Source organism: Phaseolus vulgaris, chromosome 2 (assembly GCF_051622355.1).
Source record: "Phaseolus vulgaris cultivar YP4 chromosome 2, ASM5162235v1, whole genome shotgun sequence".
In the NCBI taxonomy this organism is placed as follows: domain Eukaryota; kingdom Viridiplantae; phylum Streptophyta; class Magnoliopsida; order Fabales; family Fabaceae; genus Phaseolus; species Phaseolus vulgaris.
The window spans coordinates 31807923-31834877 of record NC_143499.1 but is presented as its reverse complement, the minus strand read 5'-3'; the positions used below and the strand labels follow the sequence as shown (position 1 = coordinate 31834877).

The 26955-nt window shown below is 30.2% G+C and overlaps 2 protein-coding genes across 2 annotated transcripts; both read left to right on the top strand.

Annotated features, from left to right (window-relative positions):
* Positions 1–7061: 7061 nt before the first annotated feature.
* On the top strand, positions 7062–16898 carry LOC137811486 (long chain acyl-CoA synthetase 4). Its single transcript, XM_068613268.2, has 19 exons — positions 7062–7858; positions 8570–8633; positions 8748–8837; positions 10151–10207; positions 10597–10645; positions 11163–11239; positions 11366–11405; positions 11490–11584; positions 11966–12133; positions 12258–12368; positions 12467–12554; positions 12775–12841; positions 13109–13184; positions 13270–13387; positions 13993–14238; positions 14338–14477; positions 15101–15283; positions 15609–15728; positions 16520–16898. Exons 1-19 carry the CDS (start codon positions 7707–7709, stop codon positions 16553–16555), a joined length of 1977 nt encoding a protein of 658 aa, XP_068469369.1. The 5' UTR covers positions 7062–7706; the 3' UTR covers positions 16556–16898.
* Positions 16899–17969: 1071 nt separating this feature from the next.
* LOC137811475 (putative protein phosphatase 2C 8) lies at positions 17970–19667 on the top strand. Its single transcript, XM_068613252.1, has 3 exons — positions 17970–18716; positions 18859–18964; positions 19199–19667. Exons 1-3 carry the CDS (start codon positions 18081–18083, stop codon positions 19516–19518), a joined length of 1062 nt encoding a protein of 353 aa, XP_068469353.1. The 5' UTR covers positions 17970–18080; the 3' UTR covers positions 19519–19667.
* The last annotated feature ends 7288 nt before the right edge of the window (positions 19668–26955 follow it).

Below are 26955 nucleotides of genomic sequence, written 5' to 3'. Positions count from 1 at the left end.
AAGAAAAAAATATTATTACTTTATTTTGTTCAACTAATCCATTATTTTATACTTTACAGGTTTTATTCTCTAATAAATCACATTTGTATTTTAATAGACTTTTGTGAGAAAATAAATGTGTAAACGTACATTAAATCATATAATACCATCTAGATAATCATGTATCAATTTTAGATAAATTAAATATTTACAGGTATGTAATCTTATATATAACATTTACTTATATTTTGCAAGTTCTATATAACATTTGAATAATAACATTTACTTAATAAAAAAAATCAACGTTTTAAAAACTGTTGTTTAGCAGTAATATATATATATATAATATAGTAATAAATCAACTTATTTTAGAAGTAATTTTTTAAAAAAAAAATCATTAGAGGAAAAAATAATTAGTTAGTATATTAATTAAATTAGAGATATTTTAGAAACTAAAAAAAATTAGTTTCTAAATTAGTTTTTATTATTGTTAAATAGTTTCTAAATTGGTATTTAAGTATCAAAGTTTTAACTATCAATTATTTATATTCTAAATTTGGTAGTAAAAATTTTGGTGGTGAGTTAAATATCGATTTCCAAACTATTTAACAATAATAAAAATTAATTTAAAAATCATTTTTTTTAGTTTTTAAAATGTATCTAATTTATTAAATATAGTAACTAATTATTTTTAGTTTCTAAAATTAGTTTTTATTTAATATTTTCTTATAATATTTTTATATTTACTGATAATGTTTTTAAAAGGAAAAATTTACAATCTAATGTTACATATGCAATGTTATATTTTATAGAGGAAAACATTGTTAAGAAAATATTAAATTAAGCACAACACGCAAAAAACTGAAGGTCATAACACCCTCCCCTGCCCCAGTGACTATTAGGTGAGATCCCAAAATCATGGCAAAACATTTATAGTTACACACTGTCTTCTAAGTTAAAACAACATTAATTAAGTGATGAAATACTTTACACGCTATTTTAATTATATAAAATTTGTATGTTTCCTACACTCTCAATTCAATAATTAATACAATTGAAAGGTAAAAGATTGAGTTAGTTATGAATAATAACTTTCCAAAAAAAAAAGTTAGGTAATAGAGACATTCCAAGGACGAGTAGAAGATTGAAATGAAATATGTTACCAAAGAATGAACTTTGTACTTCATACTCTTTCCACTCGAATGCATATGTTTTTTCTCCAATGTTACCTATTTTAAATGGAGGAAGATATATTTATAAAGATGTTACTTTTAAATAATTTTTTTTTTTATTTAAGTAAGCTATCAATGTTATTTAACTTAATTTTTAAGTGTAACTTTTCGATATTTATTTATGGTATATTTCATAGTAGAATATGAATAATGTTAAACTTCACTTAAATTTGTGCATTTTTATTTGTCTATATTGTTATATTATTTTGATAATTTAATTTATAAAGTACATTTACATGTGATCTTATCCACAATGCATGTTTTTTCAAGATTATTTTATGAATATTTTAAGATTAAAAGAATTATCGATTGATTGAACAAGTTGATTGCGTTCTCGAATAGGGTTCAAGTCGAACGACGAATATGTTTATTTGGTATAAAATAAACCTCAAACATGAAACAAAATTTAAAAAATAATCATAGATTTATTATAAGAATTTTTAATTTATCCTTTTTGTATTTATTATATCATATTACTTTTAAAATTTTATTGTAACTTCTATTTAATTAAAGAGTATTATAGTTTATATTTTTTTTTTTGGTTGTTCGTACTTTCAAAACAATTTTTTTATAATCTTATTTAAAATATATAATTTTAAGTTTTTACATCATTTATTAAATTATGTTGACGTGTTGTATAATTTTAAATAAAGTTTGATTTATGAGAATAAAAAGTAAATTATTACATCATAGAACAATTCTTACAATAAAAAAATGATTACATGATGCTTACAACTTAAACTTGAAATCTTAAATTTTATCTATCTAATAGAAATGCATCGTAATAACAAACTGCTTTTTGTATGTTTAATTATTAATTGTGTTTTAAACATAATAATTTTCTTAATTTTTTTTAAAATATTTCGTTAAATACTTGATTAAGTGATTTTGCTAAACTGCTTGGAAAACTAACAGAAGAAAATTGAGAAAGTTGTTTGGCAAACATCAACTTCACACCAAACTCATAAAAGATTTAGGCAAAAGATATATCTTTTGTTTCTTAAATATTTTTTTAGTATCATTTGTGTTTCATCAAATTGACATTAATCCTTTCGAACATATAATATTTTTTTTAGACTCAAAAGATTTTGAGTAATATCAAACAAATAGAAGAGTGATAATACTTTGACACATGTCAAACAGTAAAAACACATACATTATGTACTGGTCGGCACCGGACGACCGAAATGTTTGTATTAAATGACTTAATTAAATAAAAGAACGTGGGTACACGTGGAATGAAACAGTTATGGTTTCCGTTGAATAAGTTAAACACATTCTCTGGATCACTCTCCTGGTTGTCAGGACACCACCAGACACGACCCAGAGACCACTAAACATGTCTCTAACCATCAGCTGCTTGGTCCACATGGCCAAGGCCCAAGTCAACCTACTAAAGGGACTTCTGAAAGGGGGAAAATGTACGTTTTTATACTATCAGAGAATTCTCACTTGAGCACCATCGCTGATTCGAGCGTCGGAGTGCAATCGCAGGTACCCTGCCGGCCGACCGAGGCACGCGAAGAGAAAGGAGACTTGAATAATAGGACAACCAAAAGTGAAGTAGACACCTTGTATCGACGTGGATCAACATTACTCAGTCCCCAATATCCATCCAGTTACACATTCTACATACCAATAAATTATTATTTTAATTATATTTATTTTATTTTTTAATTTAAAATATTATTATATTATTAATTTAATTATATTTATTTTATTTCTAATTAAAACCTTATTTTTTATATACCATTTTTGTATAAATTATTTTGATTTATTCGAATGTGCCAAATAGGATTTGTGTGATATTTTACAAAATTATAAAGGTGATTGACAATTTCTTTGAAATTAAATCGTATTTCAGTATGATTTATTTAATTATAGAATTAAAAAAATTTATCAATTTAAAAATTCGAATTAAAATTACATCATTATGAAAAGAAAAAATATTTTTTCATGTATTCAATGTTTTTATAAATCAAAATCGCCAACGTAAACAATTCTTCATTTTAAATTTTCAAAATAGCAGAACAATTAATAAATGTATTGATGAAAACCCAATAAGATTTGACAATATTTTTATTTCAGTAGAAAACGTGTAAAATATATTGGCGAAAGGTGTTGACAAAAAAATAATCCTGATACTCTTTAAGATCTGTATCTTATCTTATATTATATTATATTATATTATATTAAAATTAAAAAGTTATAACATAATATAATATGAAAATAAGGAAGAATATGCTCCACGATCTGCTCAACAAAAATATTATAATTCCTAATTAATATTTATAATATATATATTTGATCATCAATACTGAAGTCATATTATTTTTTAAGTAGATTCCTTCTTATTTTTTATATTATATTATGAACTTTATCATTGTAATATATATCTTGACTGATTCATTAAATCATTAAATATATTTTAATGATTCCGGATGATTGAAAACATGAATTAATAATATAATGTAATAAATATGTTGCAAGAAATCAGTTACAACTAACGTTGAATGAGTTAAAGACACTTTGAAACACACTTTCATAATATTAGGAAGTCACTACACACGATCTGATGACCACTACACATGCCTTGGCAGCAAACTGGTTATTTGGCCCACACAAGTGAAGGCCCAAGTAAACATATAAAAGAGACTTCTGAAGGGGGTAAGTGTACGTTTTTATATCCTACGAAAACAGACTAATCACGAGCAATGACGGGACGAAACTACCAACTCCCCAAACTCAGTTGGTGCATCACGCGTCACTTACGCATCACACACATCAAAGCGTTAAGTGTGGTGTAAGGTTTTTCCCACCTCATTAGGGGAAGGGCCTCTGGGATGGTTCACCGAGCTCCCACCGAATTCTGTGACTAGTTTCGAAATTTTGGAAACAAAGTTTACCACCCAGTATGCTACAAGTATACCCCATCGTACGTCCTCCATGTCTCTCCTCAATGTCAAACAAGAAAACGGAGAATCATTGAGGGCTTTCATGGATAGATTCATGGGAATCAGGAATTTGAATCCAGACATAGCAATGCACCATTTAGTCTCGGTTATACTGCCAGGTCGATTCACTGAGAGCCTTGTAAAGCGAACATTTTCCCCTTTCAGAAGTCTCTTTTATAGGTTGACTTGGACCTTCACTCGCGTGGGCCAGATAACCAGTTTGCCAAGACATGTGTAGTGGTCATCAGGTCGTGTGTAAGGGCTTCCTGATATTATGGAAGTACGTTTCGAAGTGTCCTTGACTCATTCAACGCTAGTTGTAACTGCTTTCTTGCCACATATTTATTACATTATATTATTAATTCATGTCTTCGGTCGTTCGGAGTCCTAGGTCCGACAATTGTCATTCCAAAAGTCTTGAAATTATATCTCTTTTGAAAATGTGATAAACATTAATTATCCACTATCTCTTTATGTCATAAGTCTTCCTCTCATTCTCTATATAAAGGAAACTTGTGAGAAAGAGAAAGACAAGCAAGTGAGGAGAGCAACATAGAGAGTAAAAGAGAGAGTTGATATTCATCATAGTGTGAGATTAGAAATCATAGTGAAAGACTATGGAGTCATTGCATTTCGTTATTGTTACGAGAGATTGAGTGTTATGCTCAGAGGGTGAGAGAAACAAATATTCTAATTCTATTTTCATTTGAGACATTTTATGAATTAAGTCCCGTGAGTTTTTATTTATCAAGTTAATAACGTTTTTTCATATTAAAAGTTATCGATGCCATTATTATATTTTGTTTTATTTTATTTTATCTGTTTATTTATTTTTGTAATGTTCATTTTGTATTAAACTAAAAATAAGAATTAATTCTGATTTTCTGAAGATATAAGATACAAAGAAATAAATATATACTATATTTACATCTCTCTCTAGTGATTGCGTGTTCTATGTGAAGAGTGTCAATTATTGAAGTGTATTTAAGTTTTGTCTCTCGTAACAACTAAAAAAAAGTGAACCAAATTATTCTCTAATGGTTCAGATTATGAAACTGATGCAACAAAATACTTTGGTTTAGTTTTATACAAGCAAGGTTAATCAATTGAGTTAAAAAAAGTCGTTTAATAATAGCTAGTGTAGTGGTTGAGTGGAGCGTCACAGGATTATTCGGGTGGAATAAGAAAAATGACGGTGGTTAAGATTTTTTTTATTGAATCATGCAGCATATTTGAATGCGCCGTAGTTTCGTACAAGAAAATGGAAAAAAGTAAAACATAACATCAAAGTATGAATGCATGTGGCCCAAATCAAACCCGTTTTTGTAGGAAGGAGAATGATAATAATAAGGTAGTTGCCGAACACTTTGTGATTGCTATTGTTTCCCAATAACACTGTCGTGGGATGTTATGCACACATTTATTTAATGAATGAAAATGATACTTTAGAGTTATGTAGGGTGCGTGTGTGGATGTACAATATAATGTCATCTCAATCTGATAACTGCTTTCATTTATTTCGTTACCTCCTTCAATTCAGTTACACAATTTCCTCATTTTTTAACGAACGTATTTAACTCATAATATTTATTCTCTCATATTTTTTTTAATCTTATACATAATGGATTAGTAGACTTTGGAGAAAATGGATAAGAGATGACTTTTATGTGAAGATGGATAAGAGATGACTTTTACGTGGATCCAGTTTTGTAGTATTAACTTATCAGAAAAGGAGAAAAATATATATGTAAAAGACTTTCTGATGATGTTTAAGTTAATAGGAATACTGTACCTGTATGGATATTGGGGGCTAGGTAATGTTGATTCGCGTCGATACTCAATACTTACTTCACTCTTGGTTGTCCCGTTCTTCAGGTCTCCTTTTCTCTTGCGTACCTCGGTCGACCGGTGGGGTACCTGCGATTACACTTCGACGCTCAAGTCAGTGATGGTGGTCCAGTGAGAATTCTCTGATAGTATGAAAACGTACATTTTCCCCCTTTCAGAAGTCCTTTTAGTAGGTTGACTTGGGCCTTGGCCATGTGGGCCAAACAACTGATGGATAGAGACATGCTTAGTGGTCTCTAGGTCGTGCTTGGTGGTCTTTTGAAATTCAGGGAGTGTTATAGAGAAGGTGCATGACTTATTAAACGAAAGTTATAACAACCTGTTTCACGTGTGACCAAGCTCTTTATTTAATTAAGTCATTCAGCGTAAACCTTTCGGCCGTTCGATTTTGTAGTATTAACCGATCAAAAAAGGAGAAAAATATATCTGTAAAAGACTTTGTGATGTTTAAGTTAATAGGAATATCATTAAGATGATATAAGTGTTTAACAATATGAAAGTTAAGAGTGTTAAGAAAGTGATTTGTATTTCCTAATAAATATTTATAGATTTCTTAAATTATGATTATTGAATTGACAATATAATTGTTATTTATTATTTTATATTATTAATAAAGATTAATTAAAATTTCATTAAATAGATTGTGTTTTATTTATAATTGTCATTCATAAAGACTAAGTCAAATTTTTTAACATCTCGAATCTATGATGAGTAGGTCAAAAAATTATCAATAAACTGTATATTTCACCAGTAAAGTTGGGTTGTTTCTTCTTTATTTTTATTTTTTAATTTAATGGTTAAAGAGGACAAGTTTAATAAAATCAGAAGATGGATAATAGATGTAAATAAAGAATAACTCTATCAAAATAATTTCTAAATTAATATTTAAAAGTAACTGTAAAAATTATTTTTGGAATTAATTAACGTGTTGAATAATACGAAATACCATTGTAGTCTTTTTGTGATGTGGAAAAAACACTTTAAATGTAAAGTTTCATTAATGTTAACGGAACATGATATTCCGCTGGTTCCACCACCACTGATGATAGTACTGTTACAACACCACCAGAATCAAATACTCTCTTCAGCACCCGATTCAGTTACTGTTATTAATTTTGAATGTATAAAACTTTTAAAATTGTATATGAGAATATATTATTTATTCTATTAATTATTAATTGAAATGGTTATTTATTTGACCTAATGCTTAAAACACAAGTATTTAATAAATATTAGGTATTAGGTAACTGTTGAGAAAAGCAAGATTGCTTTTATGAAAATGAATTTAAAATTGTATTTTTTTTTCCATAATTTTGACTTTTATTAATTTGAAAATTCGGTTTCCAGAAATTGAAACAGAGGAAAAGAAGGGAGGCATATGATAAAGAAAAATATGGCAAGTCAATTAATGCATAAATTGGTTCAGGAATTGTTGACCACCTCAAACCTAATTCTCTGAAGTCTATATTAGCAAGCAGAATAACGCTAGCCAACGGAAAAGACAGAGCTATCCACCATTTCTACCACACTACCAGTCTTCTCATCCACCAAGTCAAACAAACTTCACGCAACTTTCATACAAATTATCTTTCCATTTTTTCTTCTCTACTGCTCTCTCCATTTTCCGTTCTGATTTCGAACGCTTCAGTTTCCGATTCACCGTGATTCTTCAGAAAGAGGAATTGCAAGAGAGATGGCAGAGAAGAGATACATCGTGGAGGTGGAGAAAGCGGAGGAGGCGACCGAAGGAAGGCCGTCGAGAGGACCTGTGTACCGTAGCCTCTTCGCCAAGGATGGATTTCCTGCTCCTGTCGAAGGTCTCGAGTGCTGCTGGGATGTTTTCCGGTGAGTTCGTCACTTCAATTTCACAACTCTTTGTTTTCTTCTTTGAATTACGATGCAAATGACAGATCAATAAGCTCTCACTTATTTTTGTGGATTTATGATCTGGAATTGCTGTATGAGACTTTACTGGAAACGTTTTGGTGCTCGAAGCAATGATCGTTGCTTCTTACGATCACAATCAGAAAGATGTATTTCCTCTGATTACGTACAAATCGGATGAGTTTATTTTATTTTCTCGAATTAGTATACCTATTTGCCATGCAGAGCTCTCTGATCGGTATCAGAGTTAGGAAGACTTTCGATTGGAGCTATCTATTTGGAGCAGTGAAAGTATTAATTTCGGTTTCTCCACTTTTTTGCAACAGTGAATTAAATGTCGTCGGACTTTCGTGTGCATGAGAGAACCTATGTATACGGTTTAAAATGACTTGATTTAGTAGCTATGAAATTGGAACAGTGAAAATATTAATTTCGTGCACGAGAGCCCTGTATTGTCGGTATTTTTTTTTTCTTTTTCAATACGGTAATTAATGTTGATGAGATTTTCATGTTCATCAAGAGACGACTTGAACATTCGGTTTAATTTTACTTGAATTAGGACTTGGTCCACAACATGTGTTGATCCAGATCTCTGTTACGTTCAACCAAACTTATGGCTTGTATTGATAAAATATTAGTCAATTCAGTTCTGAGTGTGTTGTACTTTTACAGAATGTCTGTTCAGAAATATCCAACTAGTCCAATGCTTGGTCGTCGGGAAATTGTGGATGGGAAGGTGAAGTTTTGTCTACCGATTAAGTCCTGTGTTCTGGAAATTTTTTTGACATTGGTTGACCATTTTTGGATTTTAACTGACTTGAATGCACATTTCTTTTTCGTGACACTATAGGCAGGGAAGTACAAGTGGTTAACATACAAAGAAGTATATGACCTGGTGATTAAAGTTGGGAATTCCATCCGCTTCTGTGGTTATGGAGAAGTAAGTCAGTCATGTCTTTCTTACCAAAAAATGATGCATGTTCCCCACTTCTTTCTGTAGTATTTATACGTTATCCCAAATTCTTGGATCCAAAGTGCATGTTGGATTGTTCACTTGTTCATTATTTACAAACAAGACTAATGTGCAATTAACATGGTTTCATACCTTTGACATTTCAAATGCTGCATGTTCTTGATGATAAAGTTGTGACTTTCTAGTTAACTCTTAACCGCTTAAGAGTTTACAATCCGAGGTAAAGAAAACGTCTATCAAGGATAAAACTCAGACAAACTCTTTAAAATCTCAAGTCAATTGAGTATGAAATTAATGTAGTTTTTGTCATTCATTGACAACACTAACCATATTTTATTAGGGATAAAACTATTTGAAGAAATTAGTTCCTTTTTTGAATGTTTTCACTTCAAGAACTTATGCTTTTATGAATTTATGTTAGATTTGATCATTTATTCAAGTTTAATCGTATTTAAAACTAATACAGTATCATACTTTATTATTGTTTTGACACTAATATAATATCATACTTTATTATTGTGGTTTGCTACTTTTCTTTATCATTTAGTTGAAATATTGATTTATTGTTGTGTTAAAAGTATTATGTTACGCATGTTAGTCATCAATAGATTCTTTTAATCTTATTTTTATCTTAGGTAACTCTTGCGAGTGTACAAAAATTCTGAGTTTATGAGGATTCTCGAATTTTGACAACCGTGCTTTAAAATGTTGATATTTGTATAAGCTTGAATTGGGCCGGAGATCTAATATTGACTAGTTATTATATAACTGAAATAGGGTATTTATTGGATGACAACCATCATCTTATGAGTTAGCTTTTGCGACTATGTTAAGTTCAAAACCGAATTGTAAACTGTTGAGTCTATTGGGTCGACTGCTATTTGGTGATTATCAAAACACTCACAGATGTTCACTATTGTGAACTTTATGCTCTAAAATGTCCAATCATCAATGCTATGAATATTTGTTGGAGATCGTATTTTGTCTAGTGATATGATGAAAATAGTCGTAACTCTGGCTTATTCTATGGACTAGTTTTTGAGAATCATTTAGGTGGAAACCCAAACTTTAAGAAGTATCTCAGTAAATTCGAAAACTTGGCTTCATGAGTTGGAGTGCTTAGCATATGACAGATCTCGTTTTTGCACATAAGTTTGCATATTGGATCCGTGTTTATATGTTTTGAAATTTTATTTTTGCATATGATATGATAATATTGCATATGATACTTTCTAGCATTTTGTTCTTTTGAGCTTAATTCATATATTACTGGTTTGCAGGGTGTAAAATGTGGTATTTACGGTTCCAATTCTGCAGAATGGATTATGAGCATGGAGGTAAATTTTATCTTAATTTTTCCATCTTAATTTTGCTGCTAGCTGGGAAGTACTCACTCTGTATGTGGGAGTTTTCTGCAGTATTCATATGTTGATGTTTGCTTGTATTTTGTGCCGAGTATTTATTATCATTTCTATGTCTACTTTGTTGTTTCTTTGGTGATGAGTTTTTTAGTCCTTATTGAGCTTAAAGGAGAATAAGATATTTCTGGATTGAAGCTTCGTTTCTTATATTAAATATCTACTCTCTGCAGAGAGTTCCAATTCTTTATTTATTTCTCTATGCTTATATTGTGTCAGTTATGGGTATCCCTGCTAACCTAACAATAATGTTGCTGAACTAGCTTCTTTCACTCAATGATTTTTAACACATTGGCAAATATTTGCAGGCGTGCAATGCTCATGGACTCTATTGTGTTCCTTTATATGATACACTGGGTATGTCACCGTTTCATTATCATGTTTCTATACCATGGTGACGCTTATACTCAATGCAAATAAAATTTGCTTTTGTAATCTATTATTGTGCAAAGAGTTGCTACTATCAAGAACAATAATTTCAAAAGCTTTGATGTTGCAACATTGGTGGCAATGCAGCATTTTTTCTGTAACTTTTACCAACAATAACAAATTCCCTAATTTATGAACTTTTGAGAAACTTATGTACAATATTACTTCTTCTTGAAAAATTATATAAGTTCCAAATTTAAACATTTATCACAACCTTTTGTGCCTATTTTTGTGTATTTTATCATATTTTGTCATTTTTCTCAACAAATAAGTTCACAAATTTGTAACCTTTTGAAATTCTCACCTAATATATCTGAACAAAGTCCTTTTGAAAAATACAGTATCCTATTTTACAGAAGCATTATCCCATTTTAGAGTTATTTGTTTTTCAATTTGTAAACTTGTAATTCTCATTTGCTTTGACACTCCCCTTGGAATGAAATAGGTGCCGGAGCTATAGAGTTTATTATATGCCACGCTGAGGTCTCAATTGCATTTGTAGAAGAAAAGAAGATACCCGAGGTTCTTCTATTGAAATGCTTTGTTTTTAAATTAGTTTAGTTGTTAGGAAAGATTAGAGAGTTTTGTACAATCTTATGTAAGTAAACAGTCAGTCTGACCCATATGTTTGTTTTTGAAACATTTTAGCTATTGAAGACATTTCCAAATGCAACAAAGCATCTCAAGAGTAAGTTTTGTTGATTCTCTCCTTTCTTTCCTAAAATGCTCATGCTTTAGAAAGAATTATTTAACTTTTACATCTTTGTTACAGCAATTGTTAGCTTCGGTAAGGTTACCCCTGAACAAAAGCAAGAAGTTGAGAAGTTTGGGTTGGCAATATATTCATGGGATGAATTTTTACAAGTGGTGGGTTATTGTTTTCATATACTATTACTCTTTTTTCTCTGAAAGTTGTAAAATAGAAATGAAAGCACTCCTTCTACAATTACATTTGTAATTACTATACAGAAAAATATTGTATCACAAGCTTGATCCACCTGCAATTGGCATACTACTTATAGAAAAAAAATAATGAATATTACTTTTTGTGGAATGGAAATGAAAAAACAAGGATGATATTGTAAAAGGAAACTTGGGGAGTATTTGGTTAGGTCAATTTATGTAGTTTCATATACATCCAAATTTATTTTTCTAGATAATTTCAGTCATGCCTGTAGGAACATGTCTTTCACCTCTTTTGTATTTTGTGGTTCCCGTTCCTAATTCAATTTTTAATATCTGCCACAGGGTCAAAATCAGAATTATGATCTTCCAATTAAGAAAAGGAGTGACATCTGTACCATAATGTATACTAGTGGAACAACCGGTGACCCCAAGGGAGTGTTGATATCAAATGAGAGTATTATTACTCTCTTGGCCGGGGTAAAGCGACTGTTGGAGAGTGTCAATGAACAAGTATGTTGTTTCCTGCGCTATACTCGGAAATACATCCATTTCATTTTACGTTTTGGGATACTGAATGCATACATAGCGATCCTTTCTTTGACTCATAGTCTCCTTCCTTTTTCCTTCTTTGCAGTTGAGTGAGAAGGATGTATACATATCATACCTTCCTCTTGCACATATCTTTGATAGGGTCATTGAGGAAACATTCATATGGCATGGTGCTTCAATAGGTTTCTGGCGTGGGGTGAGTATATGTAGTATTTCTGTCATTACAGAATGGATAATATGATAATTGAACTCTGGATTTGGAATATTTGACCATCATTTACACAATTACTGTAGGATGTCAAATTGTTAATTGAAGATATTGGGGAACTAAAACCAACTATTTTCTGTGCTGTTCCTCGTGTGCTTGATAGAGTGTACTCAGGTAAACTCTTGAAAATTCTGTTGATTGTTGACAAGTTTGATGATCTTCCCATGATCATATAGCGTTGATGGTCAAATTTTTATTTCAGTAGAGAAACCTACTATGCAATTTTTTATTATTGGAGTAGAATTTTTCTTGCTTTTCTTTTCCATTTTTCTTCCTACCCCTCCCAACATGGAGAAAATTGGTTTATGACTCTTAACCCCAATCTGGAACACAGGTTTGACACAGAAGATTTCTTCTGGGGGCTTCTTAAAGAAGACATTATTCAACTGTGCTTATTCATAGTAAGTGCTGCTTTTGTAAATAATTACTTGAGTCTGGGTGAAATCATGAACATGCAAAAACTGTCGTGGATTCTCTGTATGATTGTTACGGAACTAAGATTGTTCTTGTTTGATTTCACTTACAAAACTATATTAGATAATAATAATAATATTAGTTTTTACTGTGTTGTGTTTAAATCTCTGGTGGCCTCTTAGTGGGCACTTCAATTTTTTTCATAATTAGCTCTGCAATATTCTAATAATTCAAATTCCGAAATTTGATTTCAGTAAGCTGAATAACATGAAGAAAGGGTTTACACATGGAGAGGCATCCCCTATTTGTGATAAAATTGTATTTGAGAAGGTAGTAAAATTTATAAATTTGAACTCCCCTGCCACTCTGTATGACAGGATTTTTATTCCTAATCATGTTTTTGCTACCTGATCAGGTAAAGCAGGGTTTAGGAGGTAGAGTTCGTCTTATTTTGTCTGGAGCAGCACCTTTATCTGCACATGTGGAAGGTTACTTACGGGTGGTGGCTTGTTGTCATGTTCTACAAGGATACGGTATGTTCTTTTTAAATATGAAAATCAAACTTATACCGTGCTATCATTTTTCACACAAAAATGTTATTATTTGATTTCCATGCGATGGTGACACAAACAACATATGGTCTTTTAGCTGAAATTAATTTTTTATCAAAGAAAATAGTAGTATTTTATTTTTATCCGAGGATTACATATCTTGTAATATTTCAAGGAGTGTTTGTCACTGTTCAAAATAAAACTAGGTAGAAGGGAGCCAGTTTTAAAATTGTTCCCTTGTTGTCATCACGTAAAATCTGAGAAAGCAGATGGTATTTGATAGCGAAGTAAGGGAATTCAAAAGAAAATCCAAAATTGGTTTAAAACTAACTGTATATTTTTAAACGAAGAGTTTCTTATTTTTCTTGTTTACCGTTTAGCTCATTTGATATTTAACTTGAAAATGTTGACAGATTTAGTTTAAATGAATATAAATTACGTAAAAAATTTGTACTACTTTCAATTCAAAACATTATAGCCATTTTATATTTGTCAAATAGATATTAAAGTTGCATTTTTTAATACGTCAATAACATGTTTTTCTACTATAGTTTATTTACTTGGTGCTCCTGTTAAAATGAGAACAGGCCTGACTGAAACCTGCGCGGGAACCTTTGTCTCATTACCAAATGAAATGGAAATGCTTGGAACAGTGGGCCCTCCTGTACCAAATGTTGATGTGTGCCTGGAATCTGTTCCTGAAATGGGATATGATGCCCTAGCAAGCACACCAAGAGGAGAAATTTGTGTAAAGGGTAAAACCTTGTTTTCAGGGTACTACAAACGTGAAGACCTCACCAAAGAGGTTCTGATCGATGAATGGTTCCATACAGGTTATTTTATTGTGTTTTTCAAAATTGAGGTTTATAGAGACTTTCTTATATTAGCTAGGTTATAGTTTTTCTTTTATTCACAAATGATAAATTCAACAGGGGATATTGGAGAGTGGCAACCTAATGGAAGCATGAAAATTATTGATAGGAAAAAGAATATATTTAAACTTTCACAAGGAGAATATGTTGCTGTCGAAAACCTGGAGAACATTTATGGTCAAGTTTCATCTATTGAATCTGTAAGTCCTGAGAACCCTATTCCTTCCAATGGTTTTGCTGTCATAATTTTTTGTGCACTTATTGCTGATATCCAGTTGAAAAATATGTAGAAGATTAACAAATGTTACTCATATACTACTAGAGCTGATTACCTCGGTGGTTGATGATAGAATTACAAAACTTTGGGAACAATCGTGGCCAACTAACCCCCTGGTTCAGTTTGATATTTTTTATCATGACTTTCAAACGAAACAGGCTTGGATATTTTTCTTTCATAGCTAAACACATTCAAATTGCATTAGCTTCCTGTTAGATTTTTTTTAACACTAAATAAACAAATTTTCACATCAGCAAGTACCCTTGTATGTTTACCATAGTCCCATGTTCCCTGGTATTGGTGCATGTTGATCTATATTTGTGTCCACATTCTGTAGTTCAGTATGATAATTTGTTCAATGTAAGACAGCTCCTGGGGCATGTATCTTTACTACTATTTTGTCTAACATCCGGACATATAAATGAATAATGATGTCAAAAGGTTTAGTCCAGTGCAAAAAAGAAAGAAGGTTCTAAATTAGCTTCATTGAATAGCTGAAAATGTTCTATTCCGTGAAGATATAAAACTTTTTCTCCTCTATTTCAGATATGGGTTTATGGAAACAGTTTCGAGGCCTTCCTTGTTGCTGTTATTAATCCCAGAAAGGAAGCACTTGAACAATGGGCACAAGAAAATGGTATATCTATGGACTTCAATTCTCTTTGTGAAGACGCTAGAGCAAAAAGTTACATACTTGAAGAGCTCTCAAAGATTGGAAAGGCAAAGAAGGTATTTTTTTTATCTAGTTCACTTTTCTTATCATCATCTAAATTGTTATATTGGGAGTATTTGTGTGTATGGTAAAATTTCACATTAATCTAAAATTGTTTTTTAAACTGTCGAGATTCTTTAAAATTCACATACGCGATATACTTTTCAAATATAAGAAAATAACTATTTTTGGGTAGTAATAAATTATTTACTAATAATATTTAACATGAAATATTTTGTTTGGTCTTGCACTTGTTTTAAATGATCTTGTCTTACGTGTAAACATGTTTTTACAAGTACATGTCCTGAAGTTTTGTTGGATGGTGAAATATGTATTTGGCAGTTGAAAGGTTTCGAGTTTATAAAAGGAGTTCATCTTGACCCGATTCCATTTGACATGGAACGTGACCTTATCACTCCCACATATAAGAAGAAGAGGCCACAGTTGCTCAAATTTTATCAGGTACAAGTTCTCAAATTCTCGGGATTTAATTTCACTTCATATTGAATATAATTGGTCTTAAAGTGGAACAGCCTTCATAAATTGAAGGTTATCCCCCCTCCTCTTCCTTTCTTACTCATAACCGAACAACAGATAAAAAAGGTTGAGAAATCTCAGTGAATTCCTATTTTGTTGAGTGCAAGGGCTATTAGTCAGTGTGATCAAAGCAATATGGTATTTTGGTTGTTTAGTATTTTTTAACCTGGCAATGGAAACTTTGGTTTATCTGCGTCGGGATGGATGTTACTTCAGCCTATCTACTAATGCTTAAATGTCATAATTTAAAAATCTTAAATAATATCTTATGCACACAATTTATGAGAAACCACTTAAGGTATGACACATGCAGGTTCTAGAAGTTAAGATATTCTCATCTAACTTGCAATTTATGTCCACACTCACAATGCTTCTACTCAGATGTTTGCTCATAGTTGTTATGCAGAAGCAGATGTGAAATCTGACACAGCATACCGTAACTGAATCCTACGGAATTTTGAATGTGTTGTGCGTCTGTTTAAATAGCTGAATAGGTCATTTAAATTGAGTGCTTAGCCTATAGTTAGTTGTCAGCGTGAATTTGTGTTACCGCTGTTCATTCAAATGTAGTTTTATAGCTCACCTTCTAATAATCTTTGGGTTTCAGAGTCAAAACATTTTACCTTCATAAGGCTCTTCAATTTAATTTTGGGACAGGGATGGAATGGGGGAGGGTGATAAAAGTACTGACTGCGGCATTTTTATTTTGTATGCAGAATGTTATTGACAACATGTACAAAAGTGGAAAGTAAACCGTGCCTCTACGTGCTTTGGGAGTTAATGTCACCGAAACTATTTATTTTCTGCAACTTATTCTCTTCCATCTATTGTTTTCCCTTAGGTGACTGTATATACGATTAATATACGGATACCTCAACAGTATAAATGTCTTTGTTATAATTTCTTTATACCCATTCATCTCTCTTGTTTCATTTTTTTGGGTGTCCATGGATCCTTTTACATATGAACCATGATACGTTAACACTACTGTTTCCTTTCCTATATTCATTTTACAGTCATATGTATTTATTCCTTTACATATACGATGATTCATTTACAAATGCTGATAATATGCTATGCGTAGCTTTTGTTCAACTGGACACGAAATATTTAACTATTTTATACAAATTATTGGCTCGATTTGACTATTACTTACTTTGCAGCACTTTCTTTTATAGGAAAATACTGTTTGCAACTGTACTTCCTCCATATGTCGAGAGAATGACATTTAACTAGTTCTTAATTAAATCTTATAAAATAAATAATTTAACATTTTATCAATATATTAAACAATAACATTCCTGTCATAAAAATATGACTGATTTCGGAAAATGTAATATAATTCCTAAACCAAACGTCTCAAAATGAGATATGAAGCTTCTGGAGAAACTAACGAGACTTTGGAGATTTGGTTCTTACAGGCCCATGAAACTGTAGCTATGAATAAGTGGCACCTGATTAAACAGCCACGTTGCGGTCATGCTAACTTCAATCTCCATCTTTTTATTTATCTTTTTCCAAAGCAGTTCCCAGTTTTTGGATCACATTCACATCCCTTAAACCAGACAGACAAACCATCTTTCTGTCTACTGCGCCCATATTTTTCTTTTTCTTTTGTCTACAGTACACCCTCTCCCCCTCCCTCCACTATTCAGTTTATAAGTCTTTATGCAATTAATCTATATTTCCTTTTTGTCCCAAATTCCCATACATGATTCTTATCATCCGCTGGTTCAATGAACTAGCTAATCCCCAAAAATAATATATTTTAAAGCGACTCAGGTGTCGGATATTTTTTATACAAGTATTCATAAAAAAAATTAACGTATAATTATGGAAACTCTTTAATATTAAGTTCTTGAAAAATTGTACATCTATTAAAGTTTAAAGGACAAATATTTAATAAATAAACAAATAAGCTTAAGCTAAGCCATAAAAAAACTAATAATTATATGTTAACAAACTTTATCACTTGAAGGTTTGTAACGGTGAGTCGATCACATAAGAAATCGTACCCGTCCACGTTTTACTTGTATAATCCAACTTTGAAGCACACGTGTAGGCACCAGGTTTAATTTTCTGTGATGTGTTCAGTTTTGGCGAGCGACCTGATCCGTGTCATGCTAAAATGACTCATATACAAAACCCGTAGTTTCCTCGTAGAAGAGGAAGAAAACTAAAAAATCCAAAAGAGAAAATAGAACGAAACCCGTGGTTGCAGTGTGCGAGATTGCGATAACATAAACAAGCCCATAAGTACGTGACAACTGTGAACACATGCACTGTTACAAAGACAAATCCATAGTAGAATCAATCGGTTGTGAAATGGATTCCACAGATAGTAGGAGCACAAAATCTAAAGAAACTGAACGACGTTTCGATAACTATCCCACGAAGAGAAAGCGTCCTTGCCAAGTGACCGTTGTTTCCACCACGGAAGAATCCAAGGCCGCCCCCTCCCCCTCCTCCGCAACACACGGTTCCATATCCGTGATCGGGAGACGTCGCGCAATGGAGGACGCCGTCATGGTGGTTCCCGGTTTGGTGGCGGCGGGGCAGTGGTGTGGCGGTTATGATTTCTTCGCGGTTTACGACGGACATGGCGGGACGCTCGTGGCCAACGCTTGCCGCGACAGGCTGCACCTGCTGTTGGCGGATGAGGTGAGGAAGAACGCGGAGAAGGGATTGGATTGGTACGAGGTGATGTGTTCGTGTTTCATGAAGATGGACAAGGAGATCGGAGTTGGTGGTGACGGCCATAAGTCGCGCGATGACGGTGGCGGCAACACCATGGGTTCGACGGCGGCGGTTGTGGTGGTTGGAGAGGAGGAGATTGTGGTTGCAAATTGTGGTGACTCCAGGGCGGTGTTGTGCCGTGGCGGTTTAGCTGTCCCCCTTTCGCTTGATCATAAGGTGATTATTAATTATTATTATTATTATTATTTAGTTATTCGTTATTGGTTATTGTTGTTGCATGTTTAGTTGGTGAATAGTTTTGGAGTTTGTTATAACTGTCTGTAATGTGTGTGTATATATATATATATATATGAATCAGCCTGATCGTCCAGATGAAAGAGAGAGGATAGAAGCGGCTGGTGGGATAGTGATTAATTGGAACGGAAGTCGTGTTTTGGGAGTACTTGCTACTTCCAGATCCATCGGTATCCTCGTCACTCTTCACTTCTAAAACACATTTTTATTTCATTTTTCATATATCTACTGTGTCTTTGCGTGCCATGTCTCATAACTTATTGAATCATCTCCACCTATCTTCATGAATGAAGAACATGCATGTTTCATTGGTATATTTAGAAGGGAAGTGTAGAGTGGGATTGTGTTTGAAAGTGTGTGGTGTGGGGATGTTGGTTTAACAGGGGGGGTTTGACACTATGCAGGGGATCACTCGATGAAACCTTTTGTGATATCTCAACCTGAGACGAAGGTGTACGAGCGAACAGAGTTGGATGAGTTTGTGGTAGTGGCAAGTGACGGGTTATGGGATGTTGTGTCTAACAAGTTTGTTTGTGAGGTGGTACGAGGGTGCCTCCATGGCCAAATGAAAAGGAATTTAAAAGATGACACTGTTTTAAGCTATGCAACAGAAGCTGCATCGTTGTTAGCAGAGTTGGCTATGGCTCGTGGAAGCAAAGACAACATCAGTGTTATAGTCATCCCTCTCAACACCACTACTTCATCCTCAACTCCATATAATTAATACTCAACCACCTACTACTTTAGTATTAATCAACCTCAAACACACTTAATTACCTTCAAACCTTCCTTTCTCTCTACATCTTCATCGCTGTTATCACAAATACTTTCTACTCAAAATTATAAAAAAAACGCAGACACATTTTCAGTTTCCTTTTCTTCTCATATACAATTCAACTTCTACAAATTAACTTTATACTAGTTTTCAAATAAAGAATAAACAACATATATGGGAAGATAGTTTAGAATTTATTTACATTTTATTAACCTGCTCAGTATACAATTCATCACATGATATGAAGAAATGAAATTTTTAAGAGTATTTTTGTTATTTCATGCAAAATCAATAAAGAAATAGGATTATAGAGTGATAATCATTCCTCGAACATTATAGTAATTTTAAAATACTTGATTACGTAAAGTGCACGTCTGTTAACTATTTCGATATAGGAAAATGTTATTGTGAAAATTGAAAGACGAGACATCACTTTACAAGTCTAATTAGGTCAAAATAATTTAAAAATTGATCCATTTAAAAAAAACATTAATAATAATCTATACATGATGATCAACGCACTTTTCATATAATATAATATCAAGGTGAAACTATATCTTTTTACAAAATTTAAGCGTTTGTATGGCATTAATGCTCTATACAAGAAATTAAACCATGCTTCTTTTAGTTTACAACATTGTGCTTGTTCAATATTATTGTAAAACTGGTTATTTTTTAATAAACATAAACAATTATTTATTTATCAGTTTAAATTAATGTAATATTTTTAAATATATGTTTTTAATTACTCTTTTGGTCTAGTTAATCTTTTTATTTCGACGATTTTTTTCTTATGTGTCCCCGGTTTTGTATGCATATTATTGTATGTTTTTTCTTATTCTCTTAAGAAATCTATTTGAATAAGAGTAAGAAGAATAGAAACGTGAGTTTCCTGATTAAAAAAAAAAGTCAAGCACGCACGCACGACGTGGCTACCCTCATAATCATAAAATCATACTAATCAATTAGTTTCTTTAACTTTAAAATAATCGTTTAATTTTATTATTTAAGTTAAATATACTATAATGTTACATCTAAGATTTAATAATATACAACAACGTCAACAATACTTGTTCAAATCTAAAATTAAAATAATATCTTAATTTGATTATTCACTTTTGAAGAAAAGTAAAAATCATATTGTACTTAATACTATTTTTTCCCTCGATCCGATTCTTTTTTGCAAATAGGTATGTTAAAACCAATCTACAACTAATGAACTGGGCTGCTTCTTCCTGCAACTCCATGGGTTATTGCAGCGCCACCATAAGTTTTATAATTCTAAAAATACATTTCTATAAAAAGGTTTAAAATATTTGAAGGTTTAGTTATGGAGTTGTATTGTTTGTAGAAGTGCTGTGCGTGAAAAGATTTGGCAAAGACGTTGTTGGTTGCTCTGTTGAGTTACGTTCGTGGTGGTTGGAGGTAATTTTATACATTGGATTTTTCGTTTTTCTGTGATGTTATGGTGTGGTTTTGTGTACATTTTGAATTGCGTAATATGATGAATCTTTCGATACATAATTTATAATTAATTGAAATATTTAAAATTAAAATAATTTACTAAAAATTATTCTTTCTGGTAAAACGTTTTGATTAGTTAATTCATAATGCAGATTTATAATCTGAATTATATAATTTGAAATATATTTCAATCTAGAAATAAATTCTTGATTGTTTAATCTGAAAGGTACACAAATATTTAATTATCCATGAGTTAATTTATGGTATAGAAGATTTTCTAGATTTATAAATAATATTTTTAAAAAAAGTATATTTTAGATTATATAGTGTAGAATGTTTTTAAATAAATAAATAAAATGATCTAAGGAAGTGTAAGAGAAGAGTGAAATATAAGAAATTAACATTTTTCACCCTATAACCACAAAGGACGGTTAAATGCTAAAAAATTGTGTAAAGAAGCACCTTCAAATAGCAGAAATGAAGTTGCTGGGGTGACTGGGAGCTTGGGGCACCGCGCTCAGAGGAAACAGAAGAAGGAATAAGGTGAAAACGGTGGTAGGGTTTTAGGGTTTATTTAGTTTTTAACTTAAGGATAAAATGATAATTCACATTTAGTTTAGGGTGTCGCCAGAACCCATGGAGGTGCAGGAAGAAGCAGCCATGAACTGTGCGAAAGAAGCCCAGATATTAAACCCAAGAGCAGCAACAAATTCAAACACGAGGAAGGCAAATTCTTTATGCACCCCATTTTTCCCTCCTGCGCCCCTATATTTCAGAAAATATTAAAATTACCTTTCTTTCATTTTTTTTTTCAATTTTAGAAAGTGGAATCCATAAACTTTTAAAATTATAATCCAGAAGTTAACCATTGTAATTTTTAACATTTTGGATTGAAAAATGCCAAAAATAATATAAAATTTATAGGATTTAGTGTTGTTACACTTGGGAGTGTTGTTGATCTTTCAAAAAAAAGTCTCTAACAAGGGATTATGAGAAGAAAGAAGTATTTTTTATGTGGATAGTTGGAAGTAGCAGTTAAAAAAAAGTTAGTGGGGATGATGATAAGTTCCAAACCATCTTCGAAAGCTTATAAATGTTATTTTTATCTTTATTTCGTCTCTAAATTAATCATTATTAATAAAATTACTATAAGAACTGAAGTATTTATTGTTATTTTTAATCAATATAAGAAAATTAAACTACAATAATTAAGATACGAATATAACATCATTCAATTGTAAAACGTGTGACTCTTATTATACTACACATTTATAAAGATGACACCCATAATCATATAGTAAGAAAGAAAAAAACTTTATCACAAAATATTCAGGGGCAATTTCTTCCACCACCATATCAATTATAACTTCCACCCTATTATTTTTCAAAATTTCCAAAATTATCCTTATTTTTGGATTTAAAAATTCATAATAATAATAAATATTTAAAAAATAAAAAGAACACAAAATTAAAAATGCATTTCAATAAAATTTCCAGAATTAAAAAATGTGTTTCGGATATCTAAATCTGGAATATTTTTAGATAAAAGGTTACTTTCGTTATGTTAGAAGGGAATTTTTTTCATTTTCAATACTTGAGTACATGTTGTAATTGATATGGTGCAGACAGCATTTGCCAATATTGAGTGACGCATGCTTATTTCACGGGTGCAATGTAAAGGCCCAAAAGTGTTTAATGGATCAATAGTTAAGGTGATTTACTAAATAAATATGGACAAAATCTCTCTACACCTACCTTCTTCTTCTTTATCTTTTTTATGTACCTTCATATTTTTTAATTTTAATAATATTTTTTTGAGAACGGTGGAAAACATGATTTCTTCTACATTTTCAATTAGTGACGGTTGGTTGTGGTGACTAGTGATGAACGTGACAAAGGTAAATTTAGTGATTTTTTACTAGTGGTAGTTGTGTTTTTTTTTTAAGGCAACAAAACCTAGGACAAAAATGATTGTGAAAAATTAAGTATAAAATTAAAAAAAAATTATCTTTGCACTGCGAACGAATACAAAAGAATCTTTTTGTTAATTGTCTCACACACGTTCTTAAATGGTAAAACTGTTCTCTTAGTTGGAAGAAAAGTATGGAAATACTAAGTGCAATTGAGGTTATTTAAAGAAAGTGAGGTTATGTTTCATTAAGAATTATTTATTTTTTTACAAATATTAGAACTGACTTTTTACAATTAATATGATGTGCATATAGAAGAGAGAAAGTATGGAGGTGTAGACAGAATTTACCCAAGATATATATTGTTAGATGTGTAAATTTGAACGGCAAAACTGTATGGAATTATTTTTTATATTTTCTATTAAGAAGTGAGTTTGAATTTATTTTATTATTCTAAAACTAACTTTATAAGGTTTTTCATTTATAATATTTTTGTTATTTTTTAATAAAATTAGATATTTGAAAATAATAAATAAGATAAATAGTGTGATGGAATGCTTTATATACTAATGTCTTCCCAACTTAAGATTTTAGATCCCACTCATCATTCATAGTTATATGTGTAAATTCAGGCTTTTTAATAGTTATATAATCTCAATGTAAAAAACTAAATTAATTAATGATTTATAGTTCTATGAGTAAAATTTTATTGGTTTTAAAAACTAATTTAACCAATTGATGCAGTATTAGAAAATGAGAAGTGACTTACTCATTATTGCTTACGTGATTCATAGGTTCAGATGCCAAATTCATAGGTTTATAAACAGAACTTTACTTGGAACAACGTTAAAAAATATGAATACTCAATGTTTTTTTAGTAAGAAAATTGATTAGAAAAAAAAAAAGTTGTGTACAAAAATTTAGAATTGTTGAATTAGAAATATGAAGCGGGAAAAATTATCAATGTACCAAAAAATGTTTATACATTGTTACGATTAGTTACTTTTTGTCATACTTAAAACATTAATAAGTTACTCTCATACTTAAAACATTACTTTCATACTTAAAACATTAATAAGTGTACTTTTAGTCAGATAAGAGTCATACTTAAAACATTAATAATTGTACTTTTAGTCAGTGAATAATCTGTCTCTTCCTCTAATGTTTTTTCTGATATATATTAATTTTTTTTTTTCAGTTTTCTCTATATGTGTGATCTTATTATTGATTTTCTTCAATAATAAATATAATCATCATTAATTATTCAAAATTTCTTTAATAGTATAGTTAACTTATAACCTTATCTATACTTACCTTATAACTTATAGTGCAAAACAATGCATTTACAATTATTCAACGAATTTTGTTGTTAAAAACGAAGCTGGAAAAAAAAAGTTGTTAGAAAATAATGTTTTACGGACAGACCACGTGATGTCGGCGTTGCCCGTATGCCATATGATTTCCTGAAGCTTCAAAAGTCAACTTATCTCGATTTGGAACTTCTATCAGATCACAACAACTCAACCAAAACTGTATTAAATTATTATTTTTTATTTTAAAAAACTGTAGGATTTTTTATTACTTGCCTATAGGTATATAATATTTTTTTTATTAAATCATTTAAATTTAATTGTTTTATTTATTAATACTCCCACCAGATAACATTAAATAGAAGCCCTCGCATCTTCAATGCATCTGCACTAAGTCAAATAAGTTTATGGTAATTTAAAAAAAAATGATATCAATATATATTTTAAAAGTATGTGAAGTTGGTTTTCATAGTAATTTTGTACCTTTTAAATTAATTAATATTGACATATAATAATTTTAGTGAAATATTTACAAAAATAATGATATGTCGCACTGTAAAAATTAATATCTCGATATTATTAATTTAAAAAGAAAAAATAATTATTACATCCAAATGAATATATTTATTAAATATTATATATTAAAATAGTATTTTTTAAATTTTAAATAATTATCGAAGATCATGTAGATATATGATAAAATTATAATATTTAGATAAATATATACTAAAGATAATAATCAAATACTAATTAATTTTAAAAAATAAATAAATTATTATTATATTAATTAAATTAGATATTATTTTATAAATTATTGATATTTAAAGTAATTTTTATTATTAATAAAAATTTATAAATTAGTTTTAAATATTTATCATATTTATCATTTTAGTTACTAATTTATAATTTAAAATAGTTAGTAACTAAAATAATAACTAATGATAATTAATTTATAAATTTTTATTAATAATATAAGATAGTTTAGATATCAATAATTTTTAAATTTATAAAATTGTATTTAACTTAATTAATATAATAATGAATTATTTTGTCTATAAATTTAATTATTATTTAACTATTTTTTTCAATAAATCTCACCTTAGTGAATATTTTTAAAAGGTTAATGTTAGATTTAAATTTTATTATTTTAATTTAGTATAAAAATCATTAAAAGTTTATTATAGTTGATATTAGTTAAATTTATCGTATTATTTTCAATTTTGATAATTTCGATGCTTAATATTGAAAGGTGTATTGAAGATTTTATATTGATATGTATGCAAATCTCAATTTAGAGATTAAATTAAACTTAAATTCAGTACCTTATTAGTAATGTTTAGCTTAAAATAATGTTTCAATTTTTACTCGTGACATCTTTATTTTAAGTACATTTTATATCCTTATTTACTGTTGATTATATATTTTCTTGCATTTATTGGTAATTTTTTGAAATATAGCTTGATAGCACAATGCCATAAAAGTTGGATTGCATGCACTAAAATTAAAAAGGCGATATATGGACCAGGTCTTCTTCTAGTTGACTTTGCTTACCAAAACAAACCCTGTGTTTTTTCATTTAATTCTTAGTTGACACACTTTAATTATAACTAATATTTGAATTTCTTAAAATAAATAAGAAAATAAACCCATGAAGAAAAGGAAGCAGAAGGGTTTATTTTGTCAAACCGACAGGGTCAGAGTTGAAAGAAAGTTTGAAAAAAAGAGTATAAACACACACAGCTCATAACCGCATCGATATGTGGAACAAAGAAAAAAGGTCAAACCGCCAAGCCCCACTCCTTCCAACTTCCTTATATCCTTCAAGTTAATTCACTCCTATTTTCACTTAAGATCATCACTTCAACCTTCACCTTAATCCCACCAACAACTTTTAAAATACTTTTGGATCTCTTCGAGTCACCTCGATCTCTTTGACCTAAACATTTTTGCATTTGCAGTTTAAGATTAGAGGATGTGATTTGTTCTAATGATGCCCTAGTTGATCGCTTCGATCACAGTAATGCTGGAAATATCTTTTAAACTCTAAATTTCAAATCCTAAACTTTAAGGCTTTGTTTAGATTAGAGGGTGTGGGAGAATGGAAAGTTAAAAGTGTGGGAGAGTGGAAATGTAAAGAAAGTTGAGGTTGTTTGAATTGGGGTATGGTAGAGGAGATATGTGAGAAAAGTTTATTGAGATTGGTGAGTCATGTGATGATTGTAAGAATATTATAAATTATTTTGAATAATAAAAGTTTTAAGATTACCAATTTACCCTTGTATTTAAAAGAAGAATAAATAATGATTAATTTTTTGTGTGTGCATATTTTAGTTAATTAAAAAAAATTAAGTTTCATGTATAAATAATTATATTTATTTTTTTATTATTATTAATAACATTAATAATATTTAATATAAATAAAACAAAATAAAAATAGTTAATGATAATAATAATATTATTAAAATTATTTGATGTACATTTATTATCATTATTTAAAAAAATTATTTTAGTTGATATTATTATTTATAATTTTATTATTATTTTATAAATTAATTTTAAATATGATTATTATTTTAATAATACTTTATATTTAGATTATAATTTGATGATTTTTATTAAAACTTATGGTAATAAAAAGGACATAAATGTATTTTGTTAGAAGCTGACCTGGTTCTCTCATCTTTCTTCGTTTTTTTTTATCA

Bases quoted from the DNA above. Each gene is read 5' to 3' on its own strand.
- LOC137811475 (XM_068613252.1), top strand. From the start codon at position 18,081: ATGCACTGTTACAAAGACAAATCCATAGTAGAATCAATCGGTTGTGAA. The intron at 18,717-18,858 runs GTGATTATTAAT...TATATGAATCAG, and splicing joins CCCTTTCGCTTGATCATAAG to CCTGATCGTCCAGATGAAAG. The intron at 18,965-19,198 runs GTATCCTCGTCA...GACACTATGCAG, and splicing joins TGCTACTTCCAGATCCATCG to GGGATCACTCGATGAAACCT.
- LOC137811486 (XM_068613268.2), top strand. From the start codon at position 7,707: ATGGCAGAGAAGAGATACATCGTGGAGGTGGAGAAAGCGGAGGAGGCG. The intron at 10,646-11,162 runs GTATGTCACCGT...GGAATGAAATAG, and splicing joins TCCTTTATATGATACACTGG to GTGCCGGAGCTATAGAGTTT. The intron at 14,478-15,100 runs GTAAGTCCTGAG...CCTCTATTTCAG, and splicing joins AAGTTTCATCTATTGAATCT to ATATGGGTTTATGGAAACAG.